This window comes from Colletotrichum chrysophilum (genome assembly GCF_026319265.1).
Source record: "Colletotrichum chrysophilum strain AFK26 chromosome Unknown scaffold_12, whole genome shotgun sequence".
Classification (NCBI taxonomy): domain Eukaryota; kingdom Fungi; phylum Ascomycota; class Sordariomycetes; order Glomerellales; family Glomerellaceae; genus Colletotrichum; species Colletotrichum chrysophilum.
Window position 1 is genome coordinate 321,603 of NW_026517299.1, and position 27,822 is coordinate 349,424.

Sequence of the window (27,822 nt, forward strand, 5' to 3'; positions counted from 1 at the left end):
GGAGGCTAGTAGAATGCGGGGGATCAAGTGGCATGCAAAGCCCCTGCTTGATCTACTCCAGCCGGTCGCGGAGCTCCTCAAAGCCAAGGGCGGTTGGGAGCTCCGTCCCCGCAAATGGCGGATTTGCGAATTTTCTGCTGCGTGGAGTGAGTTGAGCGTATTGGGCGTGTTGAGCGTGAACGCAGACCCCCATATGATTCTGAAGCTATGTACAGCAGTTACATTCTTCGCGGGGAGGTAAGGTCTCAAAATCGGGCCAATTGAACAAGAGTGAGTCTTGGATCCTAGCTCCACCGTTCTCGATATTCCCGAGACAGGTCAAGAGATCAATCGCTTTGGCGTAAATGAGGAAAGGTGCTCAATGGCATAGCCCGCAGAGGCGGCACTGGCTGTCGAAACAGCAAGTCTTGTGTGAATTAAACAACAGGATTTGAGAAGACTCAATGAAAAAAAAAAAAATGAAAAAAAAAAAGTGAAAAAAAAAAGGGAATTTCCCACCTGCTTGAGACAATTTAGTACGATTGCGACGTATTCAGACGCCACAAACTTGTCCACATATATCTGATAATGAGGCGAGCTTTCAGTCTCTCCGTGAAACATTTGGCAAGGCAAATGAGAATTGATTTAGGAAGAACAAAATTTGGGAATTAGGAAGCTCTTCACTTCTAGCTAGAGTTGGAATTGTCCGCACACGACCAAGCAGACGAACCTCCATCAGCTTTGTAAGAATCGACAATGCCCACAACGGCGCCATACGTGCCAGCGATCATCATAAAGGTACCAGCCACTATTACAAAGACACTCCAAGCAACCATAAGACGCCAGCGTATAGTAGGGTTCTCTTTACGAGCCCAGTTGTCGTAGAGCCACATACATCCCATAGGCTGAAATGATAGCAGCGTGCCAAAGAGCGCTCCGGAAAGAGAGACAATGCCGTTGAAGACGGGGATTGCACTCGCGAGGATATAAGCAAGGAGGCAAACACCAACGTTGCAGCCTAGCCATGTGGCCCAATGCACAAATGAGTTGGATGCGAGGTGCTTCGAATTGCGCAGAAAGCGGACGAACAGATATTTGCTCGATACCTTTGATCTCAGTTAGCAGAGAATTCTCTGCCAGAGTGCAGGGGGAACATTTACATGGGCAAGAAGCACACCGCTGACAAGCAGTCCGGGGAACGCAATACCATACGAAACCTTCTTAATAGTCACACCGGCAGATCCAAGAGCAGGCGAGGCAACATAAGATCCACAATAGTAGTACACGACGATACCAACAGTCAGGAATATGATGGTAACGACTGTTTGGCAAAGTGCTAATGCCCGGGGATAGAGATGAGGGTCTCTCATCTCAGATACGATGGGAAAGAAGGCACCTGTGCCGGCATACGCAAAAATGAGCGTAGACACGGCTGAGACGGCCTCGGAAAAGCTTGGGTTGCCAAATAGTCTGTAGTCGGATTCCCAATGGACATCTTTGGGAGCATTTGGGGGCTGGTCTTGGAAGCTCACGGCGATGGTCACGGTTAACACTGTGAAGTCTGTCAGTGAACTTGCGAATAGGCGGCCAAACGTGAGACAAACTGACCTGCAGTAATGATGCAAACGACGCCAACTATCGCGAGCCAGGTGATGCGGCCGAGGGTGCGAATGCTCGCTAAGATGAAGATCAGAACAAATGCGACGGCGACGAAGACGGCGGTGCAAGCGCCGTGGTCCGAGAGGGCGTTAAGACTGATCGAAAGACTCAGCATCGCTGAGCCAGCCGTCATCACGTATTCTAAACACTGTCAGTCCCAACATTTCGACCGAGACTCATCTCTGAAAATACTCACGGCCCATAAACGCAACAGCGAACAGTTCTTTTCCGATACGACCAAACATCAGCTGCCCGGCGTCATCGACGCCATAAACACTGCGATGGTTGACTTTGAACACTCCCACGATGTAGTTCGACCAAGTAGTGATGCCAGCAACGGTGCAGAGGATAATCGCGCCGGGGATCAGTCCCAAAGTGTCAAAGACGGCCGGGAATGACAAGACACCAAGACCAATCTGAGTTTTCATCATCAAGCACGAAGTTCCAAACCATCCAACCTATGAATGTGTCAGTAGGTTGAGATACTGAGGAGGGAGAGAATGATGTTTACATCACGGTAATTTGGCCCGTCCTTGGACATGTCTCCAAAGACGGCGTCATGTTCTCTGTCTGTCAGCGTTTCACCCACGCGCAAATCTTCAGGATTGCCGTTGATGTCGGCCGACGATTTCTTCACGTCCTTCGTCATGTTGTCAAAAGATTCACACTAACAAAACTCCAGATTGATGAGTATCGATGGCGGACGCAATGAACGTAGAGCAACCCCAAGACGTCTCATTAGTTCTTTTATAAAGGACCCTTGGCCGCAGTCTACCTGTTTTCGGTACCTGAGACAGCCAGGCAAGGGAGCTCGTGGAGAACTGCCAGTTTTGTTGTGATGACCAGCTACCCCGGATTTTGAGATAAGTCACTACAGTCCGTTGCGTTGACAGCGTCCGCCCCCTAATTTTCAGCCCGAAAAAGGTAAAAAAGGGGCTTTTTGCTGGAAAACCACCAAATCGCTCTAAACTTCACATATTAATAACTCTATACGTACGTAATACGCGTAGCTAAAAGTTTAATTAATTAATTTACTAGTTAAGGGCTATCTAATAATATAATTTTTATTACTACGTATTACGTACATATAGAGCTATAAGTATACGAAGTTAAGGGTGATTTTAAGGGGTTTTTAGAGTAAATACTGTGGATACTACGTATAAAGGGTTTCGTTTTTTCTTTTTAGCGTTACGTTTAGTATCTACTAACCTAAAAAACCCCTAAATTACTCTAAACTTCACACTTTAATAATTCTATACGTATATAATACGTGAAAATAAAAAAACATATTAATCAATAACCTTAAATTAAGTAGTTATAATAATCTATTTTTTATCTACGCGCATTACGTACGAATAGAGTTATTAAGGTGTGAAGTCTAGGGTAGTTTAGGGGGGTTTTAGGCTAGCGGAAAATTTTCCTTCCGGGTCAAAGTCGGGGGCGGACGCTGTCAACGCAACGGACTGTAGGCAGGGGGGCTTGCTTCGCGGTCTCCGCCACATTCACGTACCCCGCGCGCTCCGCCGTACTGTCAAAAGACCGCGGCCATCGGCGGTGGATGTATCTCCTCGGGATGTTGCGTTCCACAGCTGGCTTGCCTGGTCCTCGGGTGGTGCCGCCACGAAGCATCCGTACGGCGATAAAATGACATCGCTAACCGGCCTGCTATGGCTTTCAGACCTTATTGGTCGTTATCACATCCCACATCCCGAGCGGTTTTGTCAGACGATGACTAGATTGCCTGATGCCAAAGAGTTTCGGATGGCCTACGTCAAGAGCGGTGTTAGTCTGTGGTCCCAGCCAGATTGTCCAGCTATGACACTTGCGTTCATAAGCCTGTCTATCATGCTACTCCATTCAGTTCAGGGATGATATCAAAGCTCCAACCGCTTATTAAAGGTCCTGGGAATTTCCGCGAGGATGACATGGTTCCAACACGAGCGGGGTTGCTGACGAAGGAGTAAGGGGTACATTTGCTGTTATCAAAAGGCATGCCGTAGAAGCGACTCGTTGTGGGGGAAAGGAGCATAAGGCGGTCTGATCTCTGCAAGCTTTGTATTATTGTTCACAGCACCTTCACCTCGTCTTTTACTCCCTGTTATTTTCTCTCTAGGCAGTGGTTAGGGTAGACACGCCGAGTCTAAGTAGACCTAGCTCGAGATGTTAGCTGGGCATTTGACGTTGTGCCCTGCGTAAGTAACCTACGAGGAACGGAACAGCCAATACGCTACTTCAACGTCAGATCGATTCAGAACGGGCATTGAAAATGTTGATTCTAACTTTTCTATGGACGTAAAAGCCGAGTACACCCTGCTCAAATAGCTTGTGAGCAGGAGTGCAGAGCCCTGAAGTCTTGGACCATAATTTTCTATGATCTGATGTTGACGGATTTATGGCTTTTGCGAGATCAATCAAGTCCTTTGAGTTACCCCTTATCAAATCGTCGTCAGCCCTTCCCGAATCTGATGCTCTTCAATGATCTGCCGCAGCGAGACAGGTCTGATAACCTCCACAGAGAGTCCCAGCTGGCGTATCGCATCACCATGCGACCGGATAACATTTGGCTTGATCAATGAGCTCTGTACAACAACCCTGCCGTGACGATGCCGGAGGGCGACCGCTTCCCAAGCTTCGGTAACCGCAGACCCCAGAGCAAGCTCGAGCGTCCCCCGAACGGTGATGACTGCCGATTGCCCGTCCCGAGCTTTCTGGTAGCGAAACAGCATCGCCACGCCTTGCCTGCCATTCCAAAGTTCCATCGTCTCAAGCTTTGGCATCTTCAGCGCAGCACCCGCGGCGTTTCGTAGCATGCTGCTGATGTCTTCGAAGTCCTCATCTCCGGTGAGTGCCCTCGCTGTCAACGCTAGACGTGTGAGGTTCCTCCACTCCAATGAATATCTCTTGCTCGCCCAGAAGAAGCAGCTAGCATTGACCTTGAATGAGGCTGAAAGCTCCCGTGAGTTGCACACTAGCGCTCGCGAGTTTATGGCTTACAACAGGACTTGGCACCCTGATAGCGGGGCAAGAGGGAAAGCTTACCGTGTATGCCTCATTGAAGTTTTCGAAAATTGTCGGCTTCGATAGTTTCGTCTTGTGAAGCGAGTCAATGAATTGCTGGGTAACTGTCGAGTTTTGGTCAGCGAGTCCAAGTCACATTGTGTCAGCACGATACTAACGTTGATCATTCAGTTGCTGTGACTGGCTCCATTCTCTCCAAGGCTCGTAGCAAAGCTTCGTCATGTTGGGGAAGCGCGTGAGCATGTTTGCGAGGGTGGCTGGCCACCATTGACGACGGGTTTGCTGGCGGAGGAGCACGGCCGTGACCGCAGGCATGAGGGGCATCGACCGCCACCACCGGATCTCCTGTTCCTCGTCTAGAAATGATGCCTGGCTCATGATCTCGTCAAAGGAGTTGTAGATAGAGCGCTCGTGGGGAGCGGCAGTTTGCCGCCCAGCGATCCAGCCGTGAGGCGGGTCGTGGATGGTCGTGATCCCTTGCTGGTCATCCCCGCTGCGCTGTAACAGCGACGAGCACTCGCCAAGGTGGGTGTCTGGGCAGAAGCTGAGATACTTGAAGCAATGGAGCGCATCGCTTGGCGAGGAGACACTGGTGTCGAGAACCAAGTGGCTACGCGGCTCCCACGTGCTGAGGGCCGCGGCCAAGCTCTGGAAAGCATACACGATCAGATTGTCATCGGCTGGGTCTTCGCCGAAAACGTCCACGTCCTCATCGTTGCCATTTTCATCGACCTCTAGTGGGCACTTGTAACAGTGGTAGCTTTCCAGTTCCACGCGAAACCATATGTAACGGATGAGACTTCTCTTGCGGAAGAGAATAGCAGTAGAGTTAGTATCGAACAGGCGCGATGGCGTTAGGCTGATCTCGGCAAAAATCAACGTTTCGAAGAAGGAATGCCATTCCCACGAAATGGTAGCAAGCTGGCTGTACTTAGTGCCGTGGAGACCCGACACAATGCTGAGCACCTCATCCCGAAGTTCGGGGGGAAGACGAGCCCAGGAGGTATTGGCGTTGGACATCTCGACCGACGTTGCAATTTGCCTACACAGCAAATAGCGAAATGAAGAAGAGTGTAGGATGGCCTTTGTCTTTGCCACTCAAAGATGGTACTTTACGCCCTGTTGCCGCAAGGGTTCATCTGCTGAGGGCTGCGGCTGAAAATGTCCTTGGTGATGCCCTAGGCCATAACAACCTTGAGGTACATCGTAGGAAGGGGTCATCTTCTTCATATAGCAATCTCCCCTGCAAAACACAAACATCCTCGTCTGCCCTTCATAATCGTACTTGAATAAAGTGAAGTTTGAGACCTACGGGTACTAAGTCGCCTACCACTGTATTTTGGGTCCTGCAGAGGTTTGCTGAAGGTAGAATATGATATAGAGAAACACATAAGCCATCTGATCTCTGCATGAGGATTGAAGCGGGGGACTTCATGCAACTCTCGCCATAGATCTTGTGTTCATCTGAAGCTCAGGTTCAACCTGCAGACATATGGGACGAACAGTCTCCAACCTGTTGAGCATGAATATGAAGTGGGATGTTATGTTTGCTTGGTATTGCTTTTAAATTGCGCCCAATCGCTCCTAATTGTGTTAGGCCTACGATGTTTGATAAACGCCAATACGACAGCATGTCTGGGTCAAGATAACCGTGATCTAGTTCGTCTATCGACAGTTGCCTCTCTATTCCAGTGTCGATCTGTTGCGACTACCTCGTGTCTATAGAGGTCCACGCCTATGAATCTTTTCATAAAATTGTTTTGAAATGCAAAATGTGCATATTTTCCTTCTCCCTTCAGATCAACGTTCGAAAAATTGACCAAGCGGACGTCGAGACAGCCTCCTTTTCGATCATCACTCTCCTGACAAGCCGAACCCTTAAACAGAGTAATCCAACTTGCCGTCCCCAAGAACGCCCCAAAACTCCTCAACAAGCTCCTTTTGCCCGCTCGGCGCCCCCCTGACGGCGAGGTAGACCCTCTCATCGACAGCAGGCTCCCACACACCCGGGTTTCCACCGGCCATGATACCCCCCGCCTCGTTCAGGATACACCACCCGGCGCAAACATCCCACGCCCAGCATCCGCCCTCCCAGTACGCATCCAGCTGCCCCGCCGCGACGGCCGCGAGGTTCAGCGCCGCAGACCCCAGCGCGCGCATGGAGTGCACCATCGCGCCGCCGCTCTCCTTCGTGGCCGCGAGCTTCTTGAACGTCTCCGCCTTGAGCTCGAAGTTGGGCCCGTCGCGCGTGGACCCCCACTCGCACGCAAGCAGCGCGCTGTCGAGGCCGCGGAGGGGCACCGGAGACTTGGCGAGGGGCAGGCGCTGCTGGGCGCCGCCCGCGCGACGCATGAAGGCGCCCTTGCCCTTGACGGCGGTGTACCACAGGTCCTGGAAGGGGTTGTAGATGACGCCGACGACGGGGACGTGGGCGACGGCGAGGCCGAGGGAGATGCAGGCATCCGGGAAGGAGTGGACGAAGTTGGTGGTGCCGTCGATGGGGTCGACGACGAAGGTGGGCTCGGGGCCGAGGCGGGTGCCCTTTGTGTAGGTTTCTTCGCCCATGAAGGAGATGTTGGGGTATGTTGTCTGGAGGCGGGTCGAGACCATCTTCTCGACGGCTTGGTCTGTTTCGGTGACGATGTCGACGGCTGAGAGGTGTTAGTTAGCTGGGCCGGCGTGGGAATGCCGCTGGGTGATAGGTGAACTCACAGTTGAGCTTGGTCCCTTGGTCGATAGAGGACGGGTTCGCGGCCATGATCATCTTGCCCGCCTCGCTGGCGATGTCGACCAGGGTGTCGTGGATCTCTTGGAGGTTGAGGTCCGCCATGTTTGCTGCTGATATCTGTAGTCCCTAAACGCGATTGATCTCAATTGCACTGGTTCGTCTTCGTCTTCAAGGGCGTGGGCGTGTTCCTGGTGAGGAGAATTGTATTTGTCGATCACTGTTTTTTGGAGTCTAAGGTGAGCTTTGGAGGGGCAGAGGGGGAGGGGAACGGAATGATGGCGGGGTTTGGGGAATGAGGTCACAGCTTGGGGGGACTGTGGGGAACTGCCAACGGGCGGCTCTCACCCTTCCTTCAATGCCAACCCCGGCACGGTTGTCAGGCCAGGCTCTTCTCGGGAGGTTCTTGGCGGGTTCGGATCAGGCGGGCGGGCAGGGACCCGGAGAGACGTCGACCAATCGCCGCCTGCGGAAGGAGCATGCGACGGACGTTCACATCAGGCGACGGGAGAGGAAAAGCTGCGGTTGTCCCCCAAGTTCAGTGAGGATTCCGTTACATTGCGGCGGTATCCACAGACTGGTTGCCCGGTGGGATGCCGGGAGCGGCATGTCCGGCGTTCGCACTCTTCCGGAGAGACACTACGCAGGGAGATCAATGGCGGGCCGATTTGTCGATCACGGCTTATTGTAAAATTTTATTGCTCTCGCAGAGAATAAGTTGGATGGAAAAAAAAAACCGAAAAGACCCAACGCCGTGGATTCGCGTGAAAACAATACTGCACAACCCATTCGTGACATGTCCGGTGCCCTGCCCGTCCTTCTGGCCCGCTTTCCTTACATCATATCTCCATAGGATTGCCCAAAGGCAAGCTGGCCTCCCTCCGTTCTGCTCGATCATCCTCCTCCGTTATGACTCGGCTGTAATCGTTCTGTTTTGTCGGGCCCCTCTAGAGACCGCAATTTCTACTTGTATCCATCGCCTGACTTGCGGCGGCGCGTCTTGTTGGTCGTAGTCTTCTTATACGTTCTCTCTGAAAATGGACCTCCGTTCTGTTGGGCTCTCGCCATTCTCCTTCGGCTGTGGCTGAGGCGCAGTGTCGACCATTGGCCGCGGGCTTACGCCGCGGAGGCTGATGTTGCTTGGCTCCGCGTCGTCGTCGAAAGGATTCCTGCCTCCCTTGGGTACGGCGAGGTCGTCACCGGGTCGGCTGAGGCTGCGACCCCTCGCGGGCTCATCGTGAACGTTGGGAGTAGCGGCCATGTTCATGTTGTAGCTGTCGCCTCCGCCAGCGCCGCCCCGGTAGCCAAGCTCCTGCTCTTCATAATTGCCGTAGGGTCCGTAGGTCTCCGCCTCGTGGCCGACGCGAGTATCCCAAGCCTCATCGGGGTCGAGGGGTCCGAAACCTCGACGGGGTGCACCGGCCGAGGGCTGCTCGTAGGCGCCAGCGGCGGATCGGTTGTTGCGGTTCTTGAAGCCGGTGATCTTGTCGTTGAACCAGCCGACGATGCCGCTGGGCGCAGGGCGCGGGGGTCCGTAAGCTGGTGGTTCGGATTTTCGGAATGGTATGTACGAGGAAAGCGAGGGCGGCGGGAGCTATCGACGAAAGGTTAGCAGGGAAAGATCCAGGCAGTGCGACCATTGTATCTGCCTCAGAGCAAGGAACGACGATGCGAAGAGGGAGGCTTGACTTACGCCCAGTCTGCGGGCGCGCAGCTGAGTGAAGATGACCCAACCGACTCCAGCGACAAGCAGTAGCACCAGGATGGCGATGACGATGCCTCCAGCGGCGTTCACCATGGCTGCAATTGAGATGCGACGGGTGTCGTCGTCTTGAGTAGGGTTTGCGGCAGGAAGTCTTCAATGATGTGTGGTTGGAAGTCTCCGGTGTGCGATGGAAATTCGGCTCATGGGACAAGGTGGTCGTGGGTAATCAGCGGCAATGGTGTTCGTCGCAGTCGCAGTTGTCGCCGGAGCTGTGGCTGTGGTGTGTGCGGGAGAGCGACGGGACGGATAATGGAGGAAAAGCGCGCGCGAGGGCTCGAGGAACCTGGGAAGGCACGAGTACGGCGCAGGCAAGGCAAGGCAGAGAAGCGGAACAGAAAAAAAGTAAGATGAGTTGGTAAAAGAACGCAAAGCCCGGCGAAACCTTGTTTGACAGACAGGTAAGGCGGTGCGCAAGGCCAGGTCAGCACCCAAGCTTGAGTCGGTGTTTCCCTGCTTGACGGAACTCAGCTGCCTGCCAGTTGGGTGGTGAGTGAAAAGGCAACCTAGACGGCGGTAGTGGTGGTGGTGGTGGTACGAAGACAGACGGGATAGGTAGGATGACGAGACGATGGAGGAGGAGCAGCAGCAAGGCAAGCTCGGGCAGGCTGCATCTGCAAGTTGGTGGAGGATGCGCAAATAGCGTCGTCGGGTGCCTTTTGGGTGCGAGGCAGCTGCCAATTACAGCGATGCCCGGTTTCTCTAGCTCCGCGCGCTCCGTCAGCGTTGCTGCATGGAAGTCGGACTTGCTGCCGCTGCTGCTTCGAGTCCACTTCAGCTTCTCTGTGTGTGTCTGTCTGTCTGTCTGTCTGCCTGTCTTCTGGGGGCCATGGATTTAGGCTTAGGCTCCCCCCGAATCAGGCGTGCCGCACCCGACCTCCACTCCCACAGAGCTTGGCCAACAGCTTGTTGCTTTTTCAGTGGATTACTAAGGCCGCAAGTGGTTCGTTTCTTCGGTCCACCGTTCCCCTCCATCTTTCTGGGGTTCAGTATTTCCTCCCAGTCAGGCTGGTGCTGGTGCGCTTTGGTGGTGAAGTGGTGCCCAATCATGTCATGGCCGTCACTGACAACGACCGGCACCGCGCGCGGGCGGGTGCTAAGACGGCGCACATTCCATCCAAGGCCCCGACGGAGCGCATTCATTGTCGAGGGCCACGAGGTCCAGGTCCCGCAGCAGTGTCCCGGGACACCGGTTCTGCCTGGCCGGGACGCACACAGCGTTGGTGAGGACCTCTACATACCTTACCTAGTATGTAGGTACCTAATGTACTCTCCCACAATGACGTGCGTAACGTACCTGGGCCCGCCCGCCCGTTCGTTCTTGGAGAGCTTCCGTGCCCGCCGCACCTTGGTCCGCTTGCCCCCGTCCAAAATGTTTTGTCGAGCCGGGAAACGAAACCAGCTTTGAACCCCTGCTCGCTGCCCATCGCTCCATTTTACCAAGTGTACGAAGCACGTAGCATGGCTTTGTCCCTATTCATAGCGATTCCCCCTTGCAGTTGAGACAACTATTCAACCACTTCCCCCATTACCCCCATTACCCCCCTGAACGGACTCTCACGCACATCATGATGCTGCATTTTTAGTAGCTGCGCTTTGGACTGCGGGTTGGGTAATTGTGACAACTGTCAGATACGGCCTTGGCTTCACGCTTCGCACGCTAGTCATTGACTCTCTGACTTTTTTGCTGGAAACAATTGCCCCCAAGCTTGCGCAACCTGCTGCTGCAGAGAGAGATCGGACTCCTAGGCCCCTGTCACTGAAACCTAGCGCTCCCAATCAAACACTTGACACTGACAACTCGGCACCTCTATTGCGGCACTTGGCTTGGCGATCGTATCCTCTTCTCTATTGTGGCTGATTAATAGTCTACCTATCCTCTTTTCCTCTAGACAGGAGTGCCCAAAATGCAACCAAGGAAGCCTATTCTTGGGTATCACACGAAACATTGGTCCCAGAGTCCGCCGCTCTTCGCGAACGTCTGGCTGTTGACAAAAGCGTCCAGCTTGCATCGTCCCAGGTCGTCTGCGCCGCAACCGTTGAGCGGCACCACTCTGTCGTTGACCAGGATCCGAACCAGCTCCTCGTCCGATCCGCACTTCATCTTTTCAACGTACATGCGTGCTGCAAAGGGCACCGTCCAGCTGGCCGTAAAGCCCTTTGCATCCTGCACCGAAGTCCGCTTCGTCTTGTCCAGCGGCGCCGTCGAGTTGTAGAGCCCGAGCGCCCCGTAGATGCTCATCATGTCGTTGTCGTGACTGAAGTCGGCGTAGAGCACCTTGTCGAGCGGGAACGACACGGGGTCGGCGTCGAGAGTCGAGTTGGTCGACGTGTGATCCACGACGGGCTGCTTCGTCAATCGCGCGAGCAGCTCGTTGGTGAAGCCGACACCCTGCGTCGGACCCATAGGGTTGCCCGCGTTGAAGCCGTAGTACTTGCCCAGGGTCTCGTAGTACTCGAGGTCCTTCCACTCGTCCAACGTGAAGAGGTCGCAGAACTGAGACTGTGTGCCGTTAACCACAGTGTTGAATGGGCACAGCTGCATGAAGCTGACAGCGTCCTCGGATGTGAAGTTGACTCCAGGCAGGTTCGTGTTCAAACGGCTCACAATAGGGGCTGTGAAGGTGTTGCGCCAGTCAACCTGAGCGTCATCCCCGACCTTGGAGAAGTTGCCTGACTCGAAAGCCGTGCAAAGGCTGTGGTCCAACGTGTTGTTGAAGCCCTCCTGCTCAGGAATGACCATGATCTGTGAGTTGATTCCTCCATCAGGCCCATTGTGACCATCTTGAATCTTGGCTCCAAAGAAGCCAGAAGTCCAGTTGAGACCAGACTCGACGACGCGGTTCTGGCCCGATGATCTTATGAACGGGTCAGCGCTGGCGGCCAGAGACTGGTAGCGTTTGTAGAAGGCCTCTCCCGACTCGACAAGCTCGCGCTGGCCGAAAGGAGTGAGCTCATCAGCACCGAGAGTGTACTGGTAGTCCTTGATGAACTCAAAGCCCTTTCCGTACTGAGTGGCGGTTTGGTGGATGCGGTCGACGAGTGCCTTGTAGGTGGCCGTCTTGCCGGAGGTGGGGTCCCGAGCGCCGTGTCGGTGAAGCACCTGCGCGAAGGTGATGGTACATCCGTCGGGGGTGGCGGCGCTGATCTCGGACGGCACCGAGAAGAAGGGAGAGTACTGGCCCCAGAACTGAGAGACCTCACCAGTGGCGTTGTCCGGCTTCTGGCCGCTGACAAGGCTGCTATCGCGTTAGAATGCTTGTAGACTTTTTGATGAGAAATCAAGTATCTCGTATGAACTTACCTGAAGCCAGCGACCAAGGTGAGGAGAGCCGCGAAAGACATGGCACCCAGAATGAGCAAGGCAAGTGTAGGCTTCGGTTGACGCCGGTAGGGCTCGTACTCCGTCTCGGTGCCTGCTCTGTCCTCATCCTCCGGGATGGTGCTGTACTTATGTGTCTTGCCCACGAAGAGGCCCCTCACTGACTTGTAGGCCGAAGTGGCGGCATCGGAGAGTCGACCCATCGCGGCAGATGGAAGGCAGGTGCCAGGAGGAGAAAGATGGAAATTAGAGTGCCTGGGTGGTTCCCCAGGTCAGTGAGCTTGCGTACGACGTAGGGTCCGCCCGCTGCAGCATCCCTGTTCCCCTCGTTCGGGGGTTCTTTTTGGGCGTATGCGAGTGAGGTGTGATGCAAGGTGGGTAGAGAGGCTAACGGGCTAAGAAGCGAAGTTGTCTCGTGTGTCTGGTTTTCCGCAGGTTGAAGGGGTTTCCCAAAGTGCGGAAGGTGAATTGGAAACAAACGGCACTTGCGTGGTGCTTTTCAGGGGATATCGTCCGGGAGAACCCCTGGTTTTTTTTTTTTTCTCATACCATGCAGAAAAATAGACGGGTGTGTTTGCTGATGAAGGACGGCGGCTGTGCGACGTTTCCTTAGCGATGTCGAGTTTCAACCTTCAACGGGCACTTAAGCACAGCTGGATGCCACCGGTTGGCGGTCGGAGCGTCTTCGGGGGCTGGCGGGGGAAGGTGGGAGGTCGGGCGGACATTAGACCCAAACGTGGACAGGCACGGCATGTCTTTGGGGCAGTCACGTGGGTCGATGCGACGTTGGAATTGGAACAAGCTTCGCGATCGCCTTCCCTGCAGCTCCCCCTAAGGCCCCCTGTGGTTCCACCTCCGAAATATCTCACAGCGGCTCTTCCCTTCTTCATGCCGAACAACCCGTGCCAAGTGCCGCTGATAGGTCGCGACCGGGGCCCGGATGGACGATGGACGACTGATTCGACGCGCGCCATCCCGGAAGTTGACTCAGGATCTTTTGCTGTCGATTCAGAGAGCACGTGCGATTCTAGGATGGGCCTTCAACCCTATCGAAACTCTCACACGCACTCGGTCCGGACCTGATCTTCGAATTATATTGACATCACTAACTAGAGAATCACAGTAATAGAGGAAGCATATCAGGTCGCGGAAGAGGTGAGGTTGTGCGGCAACTGACTTTGCTTCAATTCTGCCACAATAATATCCGATCTGCGAATATTTCTACCAGCGAACGACAGTCATGGTGCTTCCTAGGCCTCCTCCATCGCGCGACCAGTCTCAAGTGCGCAAGATCTTCTTTCCATCCTGGAACAGCTTGATGTCATTCTTCAGCATTTCGCGAAGGCTCTTGCTGACGGCATCTTCACCCGCTACCATGTCCAACTGTTCATTCGTCATGCCAAAAATGCGATTGGGACACAAGACCCCAAGGGGGCCGTCCTCGGAGCCGAGAAGAAAGTAGTCCACAACTTGGGTACAAGTCATATCCGGAAATCGAGCGCTGGCAATATCATAGTAACTTCTCAGGACATCGTGGATGGTGTAGCAAGTCTCGTTGAGACCCTCAGCCTCGGTAGTCTCTCGCTTCAGGTCCTTCCACATGACGCACTCGAGGGACTCTTCTCCATTCTGCACAGTAATCTCCGAGTCCTCATACTTGCTCGCCGATCTCATCGTCTTGACCTGGTTGAGGGCTCTGTCGAAGGCGGGATTGTAAGTGATGGATCGTCCCTCCCGCTCCACGTGGATCAGCAACTTCGCCTGATCCATGGCAACCTGGTACCGCTTCAAGAGTTCATCCAGAATCGAGGACCAGAGTGCGTCGCGGACCTGAGCGTCTACACACGCTTCCTTCACCACACTGTAGATGAAGTGGTGAACGATGAGAATCATATTGCTCACATGAGCCAGAGTCGTGGCCTCCCACTTGATGGATTGCTCTTTGAAGGCGGTGGGCAGCATGTGACTGCTGAACTGCAAAGCTGTTAGCTGGCTCACTTCAACAGAAAATCAAACGCTTCATGTACTTACGGTGCCCAGCTCGTAGCCTCGAGAGGTCAGATACAACTGCTCAAGGTGCTTCATGATGCCACTGGTTCCTGGCTTGGCGCATTTACAAGCCTCCGCCAGAACCCCATCGAGTTCACCGGATTCGTCAGAGGGGATCGAGAATGAGAGGGGGTAAAGGTCGTTCCTGCTCGCGTCATCGTCATCGTCAGACTTCTCCGATGACTCGTCCGAGTCGTCGCCTTCGCTTTTGCTCGCAGCAGGATCAGCAAACTGCCGAGTGTGAGCGTTCTGAAAGAACATTTTGGAGAACGCTGTGTTGGCTTCTCGGACTCGTGTTGCCAGTCTCAGGTCCGGATGCTTGTCAAAGAGCGGGTCTCCGGTGTAGTAGGCGTTCAGGCCGAAGTTCTTCAGTTCAACGAAGCGGCTCACGATCTCGCCGAGGAACCGTCTCTGTTCGTCTTCGGTGCTTCTTGGTTGACCAAGAGCTGCGAGCTGTTTCTTCGCATCTGCAAGGCGCTCGTTGATGTCACGCCGAACCTTAGGAAACTCGCTCTTGGTTCTGTCCATTAGCAACTCCCGCAGGCGGCTACGAAGTGCGGGGACACCAAGCCGGGATTTGTCAAGCCTGCACCAAGGTTCTTCGTCGAAGAAGAACTTCTCCTCAAAGTCCCGCTCGTCCTTGCTCGATGAAGTGTCGTCAGCGCCTCGGTTCTTGACAACGTAGTAGCCCAACTGAATGTCGCGCCGCTTGCCTCTGATAAGGTCCATGGCCGCCTCTCGAGTGGCGTTCTCTCTGACGAGATCCGGCTTCGTTACTACACCCAGAGTACGCTTACCCTCGGGGTCTGCTTTGGCAGCATAGGTGAGGATAGTCTGCGTAGCCACATCCACATTGCAGGGGATCACGGCAAGGATGCTGTTGATGTTAGCCAGTACCATTGCAGCAGGAGGAAACACGTGATGGCACTCACATGGTCCTGGAATCCTTGATGTAATCCTTCACCATGGATTTGACAAGAGCAACGTCTCTGGACGTGGAGAAGCCCTCCTGGACGTTCTCAAAGATGCCTTTGAACAAATTAGTCCATGACAGTACCAAAGAGAATCAGGGTCTCGCGATGTCACATATGTCGAAAAAGATCCACGGCAAGGGAAGTCGGGCCAAGGGCCCAACTGGTGAAGACAACAGAGGAAACGCGAGACAAGGAATGAGACCACGCAGTCCTCACTTACCCGGGACGTCGATAATCGTGAGATGCTCCTTATCTGGGCCACAAATCTCGACACGAAGGATATCCTTGCTGAAGGCATCGCCCTCAGAGGAACCATCGGTGGTTGACTTCAATCCCATGACAGTAGAGGCCTAATGGGAAAAGCAAAACTTAGCAAAGACTCAATATTCAATGCTCTCCTTCAACCTACCATCTGGAGAACTTCCGCAAACTGTCCTCCTCTGAGGTCTTGAAGCACATGTCTGAAAGACTTGGCGAGCTCAGCCTTCCGAGCGGTGGCATCGAAAGGATGAATGGTCACAACGATGCTAGTCGTCGGCTCTCTACGACAAACGATCTCCGTAGCATGGCGGGTGCAGAGTCCGACCGATCGAGGGAAGTAGTATCCGGTCAAGCTCTCGAGAACACTCGACTTTCCGGAGGACTGGTCTCCGACGACGACAAGCTGAGAGAAGAGACACTGGGTCAGATAATGGCCAAGTGGTTTGATCGATGGTTCATACCTGTGGAAGAGGGACCTGCTTGGAAATTCCCAGCTCTCTGAGCTTGTCGATCTTGTCCAAGAGATGGCGATTGCCCAGGCCCGTCTGGGGAGTCGACTGAACGGGAGCCATGGTAATGCTTCAACGATGAGATGTGGGCTTGTATTGACTGAGCAAAGTCTAGGTGCGATGAAGTTGAAAAGGAAGATGGGATGGAGGAACACGCCAGGAAATAAGAGAACGACATGCTGGCAGATCTTTTCACGTCACGATACAGATTCTCCCTCCTCGATCTTTCTTGATGTACCAGCAAGGCTAATCATAAGATGCATGGGTTCTGGATCAGGAAAGAGATGCAAACGCCTCACCGCAATGAGGACAAACGGTTCGCGAGACCCGGGCCGGAAACACTATGGCAGGTAGCGATATCATTGCCTTCCCGCATGGGCAGATCGAAGCATCAGCAGAGAAAGAGGACAGAAAGATATCCGTGGTTCAGAGTCATGTAGCTTCATGAAGAAGTGGCAGGTGAAGAAGGGTAGTGTAAAGGCAGGCCTCAAGAGGGCCATGGATATTTGGGTGTGATTATGTTGACCAATGTATTCTGGCTGTATAAGGTCACATTTTACCTATTGATTGAGATTTGGAACAAAAAGAATATTTTGAAATGCAAAAGGTTCGATTCGAACCCCAACAAGCTGGGTTATTGTGTATCATGCAAGGCGCTTGCACTGCTGCTGACCTGACCTGACCACTGGACCAATTGGCCCCGCTCGCTGTTGACAACGACTAGGAAGAACTTCAATAAATAGTCTGCTGCAGTTGAGAAGCAGGAAGGAGCCCGGGGAGGGTCCAAGTTTCCAAGGGACGCAGGTTTCCGTGACCGGTGCTGTGATGTGGGACCCGCTGAGGACCGGCTTGAGCTACGCAATCAGCTGCGTTTGCAAACCTATCACTCAAACATACGCTAGGAATTGCCATTAATCGAGTGAATTTTGTCCCATTTGATGAAGCTATTCAGATTTGCGGCGCAGATATGTTGGTATTAGGGACCCATATCTCCAATCCAAAGACATGTCGTCGGATTTGAGTCGAGGGGCACGAAAATTGTTAGTGCATGCCACCCAAACCCACCACACCAACTCACAACCTCACACCTTCACCTCACTCTCATCACTACTGAGGTCTCACACATAAGGCCTTTAGCCTGAGATATTCTGTCCATATTGATTCATACATAATCAAACTTCTCTGGATCTCTCACGAGCCCATCACAACTTTCAGCGGTCATGGCTGTAAAAGCCCTCATCTCCACTCTGGAGGATGAAATCCTTGATCCTGAAGAAGGTACATCTCGACGATGATGGCCAACAAGTATCCTGAGGTTTTCCAGCTTACCAAAACACCTAGAAACATTCTTCCTGTTCTCTCATGATATTCCGTCCTCAAACCTAGGTTTCATCGACCCCAAAGCGACGACGCTATCGCTCACCCTCGCCGACCGGGACTTCACCATCCACCAATCTCCGACGGTCCTCTCATCAACCCGGGCAGGCGGCACAACCGGCGCTGGTAAGTTGATCTCATGCAACAATGCATCTTCCGCCATTCGTACCCGAGATAACATCCATCTCACTTCTCATAAAAACCATCAAATCTGGCATGTCGTACTAACATACCTCCCAACAGTCCTCTGGAAAATCACCCCCCTCTTCGCAACCTACCTCTCCTCCCCAACATCCCCCTTCAACCCCATCTTCACACCCACCTCCACAGTCCTAGAACTAGGCTGCGGCATCTCCCCCTTGACAGCCCTCCTCCTCGCGCCCAGAATATCCCGCTACATCCTCACAGACCAGCCATACGTCTCGCGCATGATCCACCAGAACCTCGAGGCGAACCCCCTCCCATCCTCCACGGCTTCCAAACCCTCATCCCGTCGGAAAAGGACCACTTCCACCGCTACCACCCCCTCAGCATCCTCAAGTCTGGGAAGCATACAATTCACGGCTCTGGATTGGGAACTCGACACCCCGACGCCCTCCCTCACAGGCTCACCCGCGACCCGCTCCTTCGACGCCGTCGTGTGCTGCGACTGCATCTACAACGAGGCCCTGGTCGACCCCCTCGTCTCCACGACCGCCGACCTCGCTCGGCTCCGCCTGCGCGTCCAGGAAGAGGAAGAGGAAACCGACGCGGAGGAGGCGGAGCGGTCCGAGCCGTGCGTGTGCATAGTGGCCCAGCAGCTACGTAGCCCCGATGTGTTTGAGGAATGGGCCGAGAGCTTTCATAGGCGGTTCCGCATGTGGAGGGTCCCTGACGAGTTGTTGCCAGAGGGGTTGAGGATCGAGTCTGGGTTCGTGGTTCACGTGGGTATCTTGCGAGATTCAAAGTTTGAACTTTGATTTGATGCCTTGGACGCATCTCATGATATTTTGAGTGACACAGAGGTTAGTGTTGGTACGGCGCAAAAGCTCAGTCTTGCGAAAAGCTGTGTTATGCTGCACATCTACCCTACATCGATATAGAAAAACTTTTTCTCGGCTTCATACAGAAAGCCACATGACCAAATCCCTTAGTTTGATTTCCCAATCGCCGCCGCCAGCATATGAACATGCTCGAAAAGCCAGTTGAACCCATCGTATCGTAGACACGTTAACTTTCAAAGTCAAAACTCCAGATTACCAATCCCATTTTTGTTTGTTTTGCTTTCTTTCTCTTTTGCTTTACCACTCGAGGGGCTCAGTCTTGGTCTCGCCCCGGTTGGTCTTGGGGACAGGAACCGCCTTGGCGAGGAGCTGGCCCGTCTTCGGGTCCCTCTTGAGGTAGGAGGTGCCGTCGAGCCAGGGGGTCAGCTGGGACATGCGGCGCTCGTAGTCGGTGATCTTGTCGTTCATTTGCATGGTCAGACCAATGTCGTCGAGGCCGTTAATCAGGCAGTGCTTGCGGAACTCCTCAACGTCGAAGCTGGCAAGGGTGTTGCCAAAGGCGTCCTTGATGAGCTGGTTGGGCAGATCAATCTCAATCTCCTTGCCAGCGCGGGCCTCGTCGGCGATCTTCTCCAGGACGGCCTGGTCGGGGATAACGATGGGCAACATGCCGTTCTTGAAGGTGTTGTTGAAGAAGATATCGGCGAAAGAGGGAGCGAGAACGCATCTGATGCCGAAGTCGTTCAGAGCCCAGGGAGCGTGCTCTCTGGAGGAACCGCATCCGAAGTTGGGGCCGGTAACGACGAGAATCTTAGCCGCACGGTAGGGGTCATTGTTCAGGACGAAGTTGGGGTTCTCGGAGCCATCCGAGTTGAAGCGGAGCTCGTAGAAGAGGGCCTTGCCGAGACCAGTGCGCTTGATGGTCTTCAGGAACTGCTTGGGAATGATGGCGTCGGTGTCGACGTTGGACTTTTCCAAAGGAGCGGCGATACCCTTCAGGTTGGTGAACTTGGGGAGACCAGTGGAGCTGCCAGAGGCGGAGGCGGAGGTGTTGGTGTGGGGCTGGTTGTCCTCGGGCTGATCTGCGATGGCTTCCTTCTCCTCAGAACTCTCCTCAACGCGCTCATCAACGTGGGGCTCGATGGGAGTGATGGCTGCCTCGATGTGAGGGCTGGCCTTGTACTGAGACAGTTTCCTGACGTCGGCGAGCTTGCCAACGATACCAGCGGCAGCGGCCATGACGGGGGACATGAGATGCGTCCGGCTGAGGGCGCCCTGGCGACCCTCGAAGTTTCTGTTGCTGGTGGATGCGCATCTCTCCTTGGGGGCAAGGATATCGGGGTTCATGCCGAGGCACATACTGCAACCAGCCTCACGCCACTCGAAGCCGGCGTCGGTGAAGATCTTGTCCAGACCCTCAGACTCAGCCTGGGTCTTGACGAGACCGGAGCCAGGGACGACCATGGCGCGCTTAACGTTGGGAGCAATCTTCTTGCCCTTGACGACGTGGGCAGCTGCACGCAGATCCTCGATACGGGAGTTTGTGCAGGAGCCGATGAAGACCTTGTCGATGGGGATCTCCTCAAGGGGAGTTCCGGCTGTGAGGCCCATGTACTCCAACATTCTGCGGCCGGCAGCCTTCTTGGCCTCGGTGGGGAAGGTCTCGGGGTCGGGAACGGTGCCGGTAATGGGGACGACGTCCTCGGGGGAGGTACCCCAGGTGATGGTGGGGATAATGTCCTTAGCGTCGATGAAGACATCGATGTCGTACTTGGCGTCGGGGTCGGACTGGAGAGACTTCCAGTACTTTGTGGCGCGGTGCCACTCGTCGGAGTTGTACTTGGGAGCCAGAGGGCGGTTCTTCAGGTACTCGAAGGTCACCTCGTCGGGGGCGACCATGCCGGCTCTCGCACCACCCTCGATAGACATGTTGCAGATGGACATACGCGCCTCGATGCTGAGGCTGCGGATAACAGAACCGCAGAACTCAATAACGGCACCGGTACCGCCGGCAGTTCCGATCTTGCCAATGGCGTGAAGGACAACGTCCTTGGAGCTGACACCGGGAGCCAGCTCGCCGTCGACTTGTATCCTCATGTTCTTGCTCCTCTTGGTGATCAGGCACTGGGTGGCGAGAACGTGCTCGACCTCACTGGTACCGATACCGAAAGCCAGGGCACCGAAGGCGCCGTGAGTGGAGGTGTGACTGTCACCACAGACAACCGTGGTGCCGGGAAGGGTGAAGCCCTGCTCGGGGCCAATGACGTGAACAATACCCTGGCGCTTGTCGCCGAGGCCAAAGTAGGTGAGACCGAAGTCCTTGACATTCTCCTCGAGAGTCACGCACTGCACGCGAGAGTCGTCCTCGGCGATGAAGGAACCAATGTCCTTCATGCCTTTCCGCGATGAGGTGGGGACATTCTGTTAGAGCAGAGTGAGCGATTGGGTATTTTCGAGTACTTTGCAAATCCAATTGGTTACTTACGTGGTCCGTCGTCGCCAAAGTGCAGTCCGGACGGCGCACTTTACGACCGGCATTCTTCAGACCCTCGAAGGCTTGCTGCAGGCTTTGTTAGCGAGCCGTCATGGTGGGGTCGATCAACCGACGTCATCCGAGATGCAGGGCAAAAAAAGCGTCACGTACAGGAGAGGTGACCTCGTGAACAAGATGTCTGTCTGTCGCACAACCAACGTCAGCAAATTACTCCCTGAGGCCATGGCAGGCGAGGCAGAGCTGGGCTCAAGGCAAGGCAGACTCACCAATGTACAGCAGGACCGTGCCGTCGAGCTTCTCGTCGACGACATGGGCCTGGAGGACCTTGTCGTAGAGAGTCTGCGGGGTTCCTTCGGCAACAGGCATTGTGTGCGACTCGAACGCGAAAGCGAATTCCAAAAGCAGGCAGCGTCCTCACGATAAGGGACCGGTTGGTGTGATGCTCGCCCGGTGCTCTCAATCAAGTGTGGGGGGAAGTCTGAAGTCAAAAGCAGGAGAGGCTGTCGCGAGACAAGAGGCGTAAAGGGGAAGAGGGAAGAGTGTAAGAAAGAGTAGAAAAATCCTGTGTCGGAGGTTGTGGCAGGATGTGGGGGACGAGCAGCTCAATATGTATCTGCCGGACCGGGAGGCCTTCGTATCTGGCTTTTGAAATAAAGGGAGCCAGAATGCTAGGTAAGGCAGGTGAGTAGGTAGACATGGAAGAGGAGGAACATGGCCAGGTACCTACTTTTGCTTCTGCGTCAGGTACCTTGCCTCTTGTGACCTCCGGTCCAAGGTCCAGTCCAGTCTCTTAGAGTTGGCGCGCTGAATCAACAACGATACCGCAGCAGCAAGCATGGACACTACGAGCCCATTGCCCCGCGCCCTCACAAAAGTGCCCGCCATGCCAGGTACCTGACCCTTCCCAGCAAAACAAAATGGCCAAAGCCGTGAAGCTTTGGCACGAATTCTGTTCCGATCATCGGAGGCGTCAGCTCCAGCCAGCTGCGGGTCCGGTCGCCGGAACGCGGGGTACAGCGCCCTGATTTGCAAATGGCGCCCGCGGATTGGCCCGTCGCCCCCTAGGAAGCCCTCAGAGGCCCTGCACCGAGGGGTCCGCTCAGAACCTTCCAAACGCTGCCATCAACGCGCGCCGCCCCTCCACGATGAGTCTTCACTTGGGACTCCGGAGCAGTTTTTTTTCTATTGCTACTAGGTACCTTACCTAGAATCCATAAACGGGAGCCACTGGTTGACTACAAACCCGCACGTGAGACCGCAAGAGCCCGCAATCTGACGAGTAATATGGGCTCGCATGGGCTCAGTTCCGCCGAAAACAGCAACTACTTGAATTCTCATGTGTCCGAAGTTGTATCTCTGAGTCGGAGCGACCCAGCTGCGCCCCCGTTTCCATCCGTCGTTTGCCGTCCGCTCTTTGCCGTCGTTGCGTTGGTCTCATTTGAAGATTCATGTGCGTGATCGTTGTTGAGAGGCTTAAAAACCAAACGGTCCCAATCTTAATCCCGGTTCTTGTCAACTGCCTACGCATACTACTTGCCAACAACACTTGCCGGGAGTCGCAGTCACAATCCCAGCGGCACCGGCAGTGGCAGTAGGGTACGTATTCCTGTCTTGTCCTTACCTAGACACTAGATATGTTGGCAAGCAGCTGTGTACGCGCGGATTAACAATCCCATCCCACATATGGATGCAACATCCGACGTTCATCGCTTACTCGATGATGACGCTGCAGAACTGCATTACAACCACCGCCGAACGCCTAGATCGGCGCCGGCCGACCAAACGGTGACGGACGGCCTCTCAGCAGCCACTTGCAGGTTGCCAGCTGCCTGCCCAGCATCAAGTTCTCACCGCATCGGCGGCGGCTCCTGCGGTGATCCCAACACCCCGTCCCAGGCTAAACCGGAGGCCGCGACACAAAACTCGACGATTACACCCGAGGTGCCGAATAGACCATGCACCTCGCACTCCCGGACGCCCGCTGCCAGATGCACAACACTGATTAATGAGTACTAGCCATGCCACCTATCAATACTTGTATCCTCAATCTGCCTCAACACTACTGGTTAGCCGTACCACTCTCCTATCCCGATGCATGCTTGTCCCGCACCGCTACCCCACACGAGCTCAAACAGCGGCCGTCAGTCTCGTATCATTGAGCGCTGCGCTTTCGGCCTTGCCTTATCACCAAATCCCTCTCCCCCAACCCAGCCGATGTACGGCGTGGCAGGGCCGCACACCCAACCCGGTCCCTACTGCGCCGATCGGCGGTTGGTTGGGCTCGAACGCCAAGCTTCTCTCCACAACCTCCCTTTTTCGTCATGGTCGGCTGCCAGGAACCGAGAATCGCAATCAAACCTCCCCAGCTTGCCTTTCAAATCCCCAGGATGCTTCGCATCATCCGCATCATCCATGCTATTCCCTGTGACAGCCGGATTGCTACCGCCAATAACATGAAACCGCCGATCAACGCCAGCACAAGTATTCCAACGTCCGTCCATGTGGATTTGCTGCTGTCCAGTCTCTGCCGGAGAGGCGATGTCGGAACGAAGCATGGTGATATGACTTCCCAGTACAGTTGAACTAGGCTGATCGTGAGCTGCTTGCCTTGAGTGGCGTATTTCCGTGTCTGTCTATGCCACTCCTCCCTTCGCAAACGACCTTCGATGACGCCGTCTTCGGACTTGTCGACCTCGTGGGCTGTCGACATGCTGCAGCCAGTCTTCAACATGGCTGGATCGGCTTGATTGACAGGACTGCGTAGCTGTGTCGTTTTGGGAGTATTGCAGGCCTCTTTCTGGTTGGAATCGCACGCTTTTTTCGGATTGACGTTGGCGGGCCTCGTCTGGTCGATGAGAATTTGTTGCTGTTTCTGACTGGAGTTGTTCACTTCCTTCTGCTTGATCACGTCGGCTTCGTGCTGGTCCGTCTTCAATTGATATGTATAGTCGACGTCGTTCGCCCCGTCCAATTGGAGCAGGGTCCTGTTCTTCACCGTCTCCGTTTTCGCGGCCCGCATATCGTTGCTGTTCAAGACTGCCCCGCTCATGTTGCAATCGCCTCGCGTCTCTAGCCGGAGTGTCTTTGCATCTTTGACCATGTCCGAAACCGCGCCATTCAACATGATGTCTTTCCAAATTGCCTTGCTCTTGTTGGCTGCTCTGACGAGGTGGAGACCATTTCTCAACCTCGCCCTGAGTACGCCATCGACAGGCAAGTTCCTCAGGCCTGAAGTCTTTGAGTTGCTGTCCTTGTTCAACCGATGGTCTCTCAGAGTTTCCACCATCTTGTTGCCCGACTCTACCATTGCGGTTCTGGCCGCTTCCAGGCATAAGGTTTGGTTGAGGTTGTCTTGGGCGGCTTCCTTCAACTCGTTCGGGTGTGACATAGACGTGGACGTGAGTGATGTGACAGAGCTGTCCGTTGAGTTTGCCTGAGGGCTGTCGCTGGTAGGGGAACTGCTCACAGACGATTTCGCGGCCGCCTGTTGGGTCGCAGGCCCTCGTAGAGTTTTCTTGAAGCCGTGGTCTGTCGAAGCCAGGTCCTGGCTGAGCCCCTGGAAACCTAGGCGGTACCGAACTGATGCCGTCTGGCCTTCTTTTCTCGGCGACGGCGTTGGGTTGCTGGCTCGGGAACTTCCCAGCAGTCTTGGGCCGTCCTTTCTCGATTTCATCACGGGGAGGCTGGATTGGTGGCGGTCCGGTCTTGATGGGCGGTCTGTCTTGATTTTGTAGGTGCGCTCGCTGGGTGGGTAACAAACTGGTCCCACTGCCTTCTCTCTTGCCATTATTTGGCTCGCGCCTTGGTGGCGTGCCGAACTTGTCGGGGCCTCTTCTGTCATGCTCTCCGCTGGGCCATCGAACTGGCATTGAAGGGCTGTGTTCTCTCTTGGCGCTGGCGTCGGGCTTTTGTGCTGGTATCGAAGGGACATTGTTGGGAGGTCCTTTTGAAGAACCTGCGCTTGGCTGTCGAATCTGTAATGAATTGATGTCGTTGATATGTCTTCTGTCGACGTTGACATCTGATCGCTGAAACGTCGACTTGAGTGTCGATGTGCCACTACGCTCCAATTGTCGTTCTCCGGTGTCTCCTCGAGGTTTGTGGGCCTTCGGCACTGGCTCGGCGTACCAAGACTTTGGTCGAAGCCAGTAGTGGTGGTGATGGGTGTGAGAGCAGCGTCGGCCATCACGTCCGCCTTCTTCTGATTTGCGGCCCAGACTGGATGTACTTCCGTTGCCGAGTCGCCTTGTAGCCTTACTTGTGTTGTCAGAAACTGGTTCTCTTGAGCTGACTTGAACTCTGTCATGCCATGATGGTTGTCCAGCAGATCCCGAACCGATGCCTCGACCCTCTCTTCCCTGCTCATGGCCTTTGGGCTTGCCGGATGACTTTGGTATATCGACCATAACTTTAACCGGGACGAAGTCGCTGTAGCTTCGTTGGTGGGAGACGGGACTTTGTTCATCCTCGAATCGGACGGATTTACTGCGGTTATGTGAGCCCGTCCTTCTGTCTCTTGCTGTAGTGAAAGATCCGCCAGTTCGCAAGATTCCAGGGGATCCCATTCTTTCTTCAGGTCGCCTTGTTGCTCCCATGACTGGAGGTAATTGAGTCGCGCCTCGCCGTTCTTGGTCGATAGGGGCTTGGCGCTGACTTTGTCCGCATGTTTGCCTTCCGAGGTTATCTGTGTGTCGATTGCTGGTACCGTTGGTCTCGAATGTTTCTGGTAGAGGATTCCCAAGGGATTGTGTCCTGGCGAAACGTTCTTTTCGACGCTCGATGGCGCCGTCTGGCTGGAAGCGTCCAGGGGTACTTGCTCGTCTGCCGGTTTGACTGGCCCCGGGCGCCGTTGGCCTAAAAAAGAATCCGTAATGGGCACATTGCTGAAACCCCCCGGTCTGGTGGTCTGGGTAGAACTTCGAGGCCTTGGGTAGGCTGAAGGAGGTGTGATATGCAACTCGGGCACTCCGGATTTTTGGCGCTGGTCCTCTCTCGGGAGGGCGGGAAGAGGTCTTTCAGCATTGATTAAGCCGACGGATATCTCGTTGCCTCTGAGCTGGCGGGCACCAGGAAAAGGGTGGTTGCTCCCCTCGCCATGCAGTACTGTATCTGAAGAGCCGGCATCGTCGTCAATGAGTACATGCTTCGGCAGGTGAGACTTGAGACCTGACGGACCGGGAGGGCCTGAAGGTACCAGAGGACGTGGAGGACTTCTCCGAACCGGTTCAAGGAGCTCCTTAACTCTCTGTGGCTGCGGCATAGGCCGTTCGTCTTTCCTGTCTGAACCTGTCATTCGATTTAGCAAAAGACGATGTTATGACAACCTCAGCTCAGTGCAGTCGGGTCACTGATGGCTTACCGTGATTCGACATGCCGGCCGATGACTGCGCTATAGGACTGAGGTTGGGTTCTTGTGCAGATGACCACTGCTGACGATTTCGATTCCAATGTATTTTCTCCTGAGCTCTGCGAAGCTCCTCCTTTTCTCGATCTTTGCGCGCAAATCGTTCCTTCTCTCGGTCCAAGACGCTTCTCGTGTCCTTTTCCGTCAGAACTGTGGCTCCTCTGCGGCCATCGAGGGGCTTTCTTTGCGTCTTTTGGAACGAGGCTAATTTCGGGTCGAGTGCCCAAGTTGCGGAGCTGCTCGTGGAGGGTGTGATGATGTCCAATTCCCCTGTGTCGGGGTTGAATCCCTGGACCCCAAGATAGTCGCCGCTTTCCTTGAGGAGTCTCCGCTGAGAATGGACTAAACGGCGTTCCTCGATGCTTCTCTCGGCTCGGGTCGTCCTGGTTGCCGTGGTATTTGCTTTAGTACCACCCTCCTCACGACGAGACTCGACAGAGCGACCTTTCTCATGAGAAACTGTCTCCGCGGTTTTCAAGTTGGAGATGTGGTCGGAGCCTTGATCAACTCGAGACGAGCCGCGTTGGGAGCGACGAGTCTTCGTCTTCTGCGTCTCGCTGGTCTCCTAGTATCCTTTGGCTCGAAGAGTGCCGCCCTTCTCAGCCCGGTAGCTGGGCAAAAGACTCCTCAGACGAGAGCTAAAAGTCGGCTTGTGAACCGAGTCCTCTGACCGCTCATTCCCAGGCTGTCGAGAAAAGACACGAAACGATGGTGAGATTTGCTGGTCAGAGTCTGGGGCCGAGTGGACTGACATCGTTGGCCGGGGGTGCTGCGGGATAGAAATGCTGTAGGATAGAAAGTAAACAAACAATTTTGAGGTGTCCCCAGAACCATGTAAATGTCGCCGGGGATGTCCTGCAGAGACGTAGTCAACCCGTGTGCAAGGACCAGGTTGAGTGAAGGATATCCCGGTTTCCCAAAGTGGCAGGAACTACCCCAGACAACGATAGCCTCAACTGCAGGAGTATGAAGACAACGAAGCTGATGGCAATAACTATGAATGGAACGCAACTACCAAATAACTGGCAGCTAATTTTCAACAATTTGAATCATTGTCCTAGCGGCCTTAGGACTGAGGACTGATGCTCAGGGACGGAGCGTTCTCTCCTTCCTCTTGGAACTGTGCCTTCCTCCTCTGTGGCTGTCGCGACATATAACAGCAAAAGAACAACCAGTTCTTCTTCTCCCTCACCCTTCGAACTTTTCACTCTTCACTCTACACCTTCTCTATTCGCAACACTTCTTCTCCCACACAAATCTCTACCATCACCACCCAAACCCAAACCATCTCACCAGCCATGCGCTA

The 27,822-nt window shown here is 54.4% G+C and overlaps 9 protein-coding genes across 9 annotated transcripts; 1 reads left to right on the plus strand and 8 right to left on the minus strand.

Annotated features, from left to right (window-relative positions):
• Positions 1–1,097: 1,097 nt before the first annotated feature.
• Positions 1,098–2,287, minus strand: COL26b_002455 (uncharacterized protein; the record flags this gene model as incomplete). The annotated part of the gene is made up of 4 exons (XM_053175373.1): positions 1,098–1,531; positions 1,588–1,779; positions 1,835–2,096; positions 2,150–2,287. The coding sequence occupies 4 exons, from the start codon at positions 2,285–2,287 to the stop codon at positions 1,098–1,100; spliced, it is 1,026 nt and encodes a 341-aa protein (XP_053040679.1).
• Positions 2,288–4,470: 2,183 nt separating this feature from the next.
• On the minus strand, positions 4,471–5,676 carry COL26b_002456 (uncharacterized protein; the record flags this gene model as incomplete). Its single annotated transcript, XM_053175374.1, has 3 exons — positions 4,471–4,560; positions 4,678–4,760; positions 4,815–5,676. 3 exons carry the CDS (start codon positions 5,674–5,676, stop codon positions 4,471–4,473), a joined length of 1,035 nt encoding a protein of 344 aa, XP_053040680.1.
• Positions 5,677–6,534: 858 nt separating this feature from the next.
• Positions 6,535–7,486, minus strand: COL26b_002457 (uncharacterized protein; the record flags this gene model as incomplete). Its single annotated transcript, XM_053175375.1, has 2 exons — positions 6,535–7,307; positions 7,369–7,486. The coding sequence occupies 2 exons, from the start codon at positions 7,484–7,486 to the stop codon at positions 6,535–6,537; spliced, it is 891 nt and encodes a 296-aa protein (XP_053040681.1).
• A 913-nt stretch (positions 7,487–8,399) lies between these two features.
• On the minus strand, positions 8,400–9,179 carry COL26b_002458 (uncharacterized protein; the record flags this gene model as incomplete). The annotated part of the gene is made up of 2 exons (XM_053175376.1): positions 8,400–8,975; positions 9,075–9,179. 2 exons carry the CDS (start codon positions 9,177–9,179, stop codon positions 8,400–8,402), a joined length of 681 nt encoding a protein of 226 aa, XP_053040682.1.
• Positions 9,180–11,079: 1,900 nt separating this feature from the next.
• On the minus strand, positions 11,080–12,668 carry COL26b_002459 (uncharacterized protein; the record flags this gene model as incomplete). The annotated part of the gene is made up of 2 exons (XM_053175377.1): positions 11,080–12,382; positions 12,448–12,668. The coding sequence occupies 2 exons, from the start codon at positions 12,666–12,668 to the stop codon at positions 11,080–11,082; spliced, it is 1,524 nt and encodes a 507-aa protein (XP_053040683.1).
• A 1,075-nt stretch (positions 12,669–13,743) lies between these two features.
• COL26b_002460 (uncharacterized protein) lies at positions 13,744–16,321 on the minus strand (the record flags this gene model as incomplete). Its single annotated transcript, XM_053175378.1, has 6 exons — positions 13,744–14,439; positions 14,497–15,391; positions 15,447–15,543; positions 15,709–15,838; positions 15,898–16,167; positions 16,211–16,321. 6 exons carry the CDS (start codon positions 16,319–16,321, stop codon positions 13,744–13,746), a joined length of 2,199 nt encoding a protein of 732 aa, XP_053040684.1.
• Positions 16,322–17,478: 1,157 nt separating this feature from the next.
• On the plus strand, positions 17,479–18,594 carry COL26b_002461 (uncharacterized protein; the record flags this gene model as incomplete). The annotated part of the gene is made up of 3 exons (XM_053175379.1): positions 17,479–17,536; positions 17,645–17,761; positions 17,972–18,594. 3 exons carry the CDS (start codon positions 17,479–17,481, stop codon positions 18,592–18,594), a joined length of 798 nt encoding a protein of 265 aa, XP_053040685.1.
• Positions 18,595–18,915: 321 nt separating this feature from the next.
• On the minus strand, positions 18,916–21,478 carry COL26b_002462 (uncharacterized protein; the record flags this gene model as incomplete). The annotated part of the gene is made up of 4 exons (XM_053175380.1): positions 18,916–21,039; positions 21,104–21,178; positions 21,263–21,294; positions 21,379–21,478. The coding sequence occupies 4 exons, from the start codon at positions 21,476–21,478 to the stop codon at positions 18,916–18,918; spliced, it is 2,331 nt and encodes a 776-aa protein (XP_053040686.1).
• Positions 21,479–23,486: 2,008 nt separating this feature from the next.
• Positions 23,487–24,419, minus strand: COL26b_002463 (uncharacterized protein; the record flags this gene model as incomplete). The annotated part of the gene is made up of 2 exons (XM_053175381.1): positions 23,487–23,868; positions 23,926–24,419. The coding sequence occupies 2 exons, from the start codon at positions 24,417–24,419 to the stop codon at positions 23,487–23,489; spliced, it is 876 nt and encodes a 291-aa protein (XP_053040687.1).
• Between the last annotated feature and the right edge of the window lie 3,403 nt (positions 24,420–27,822).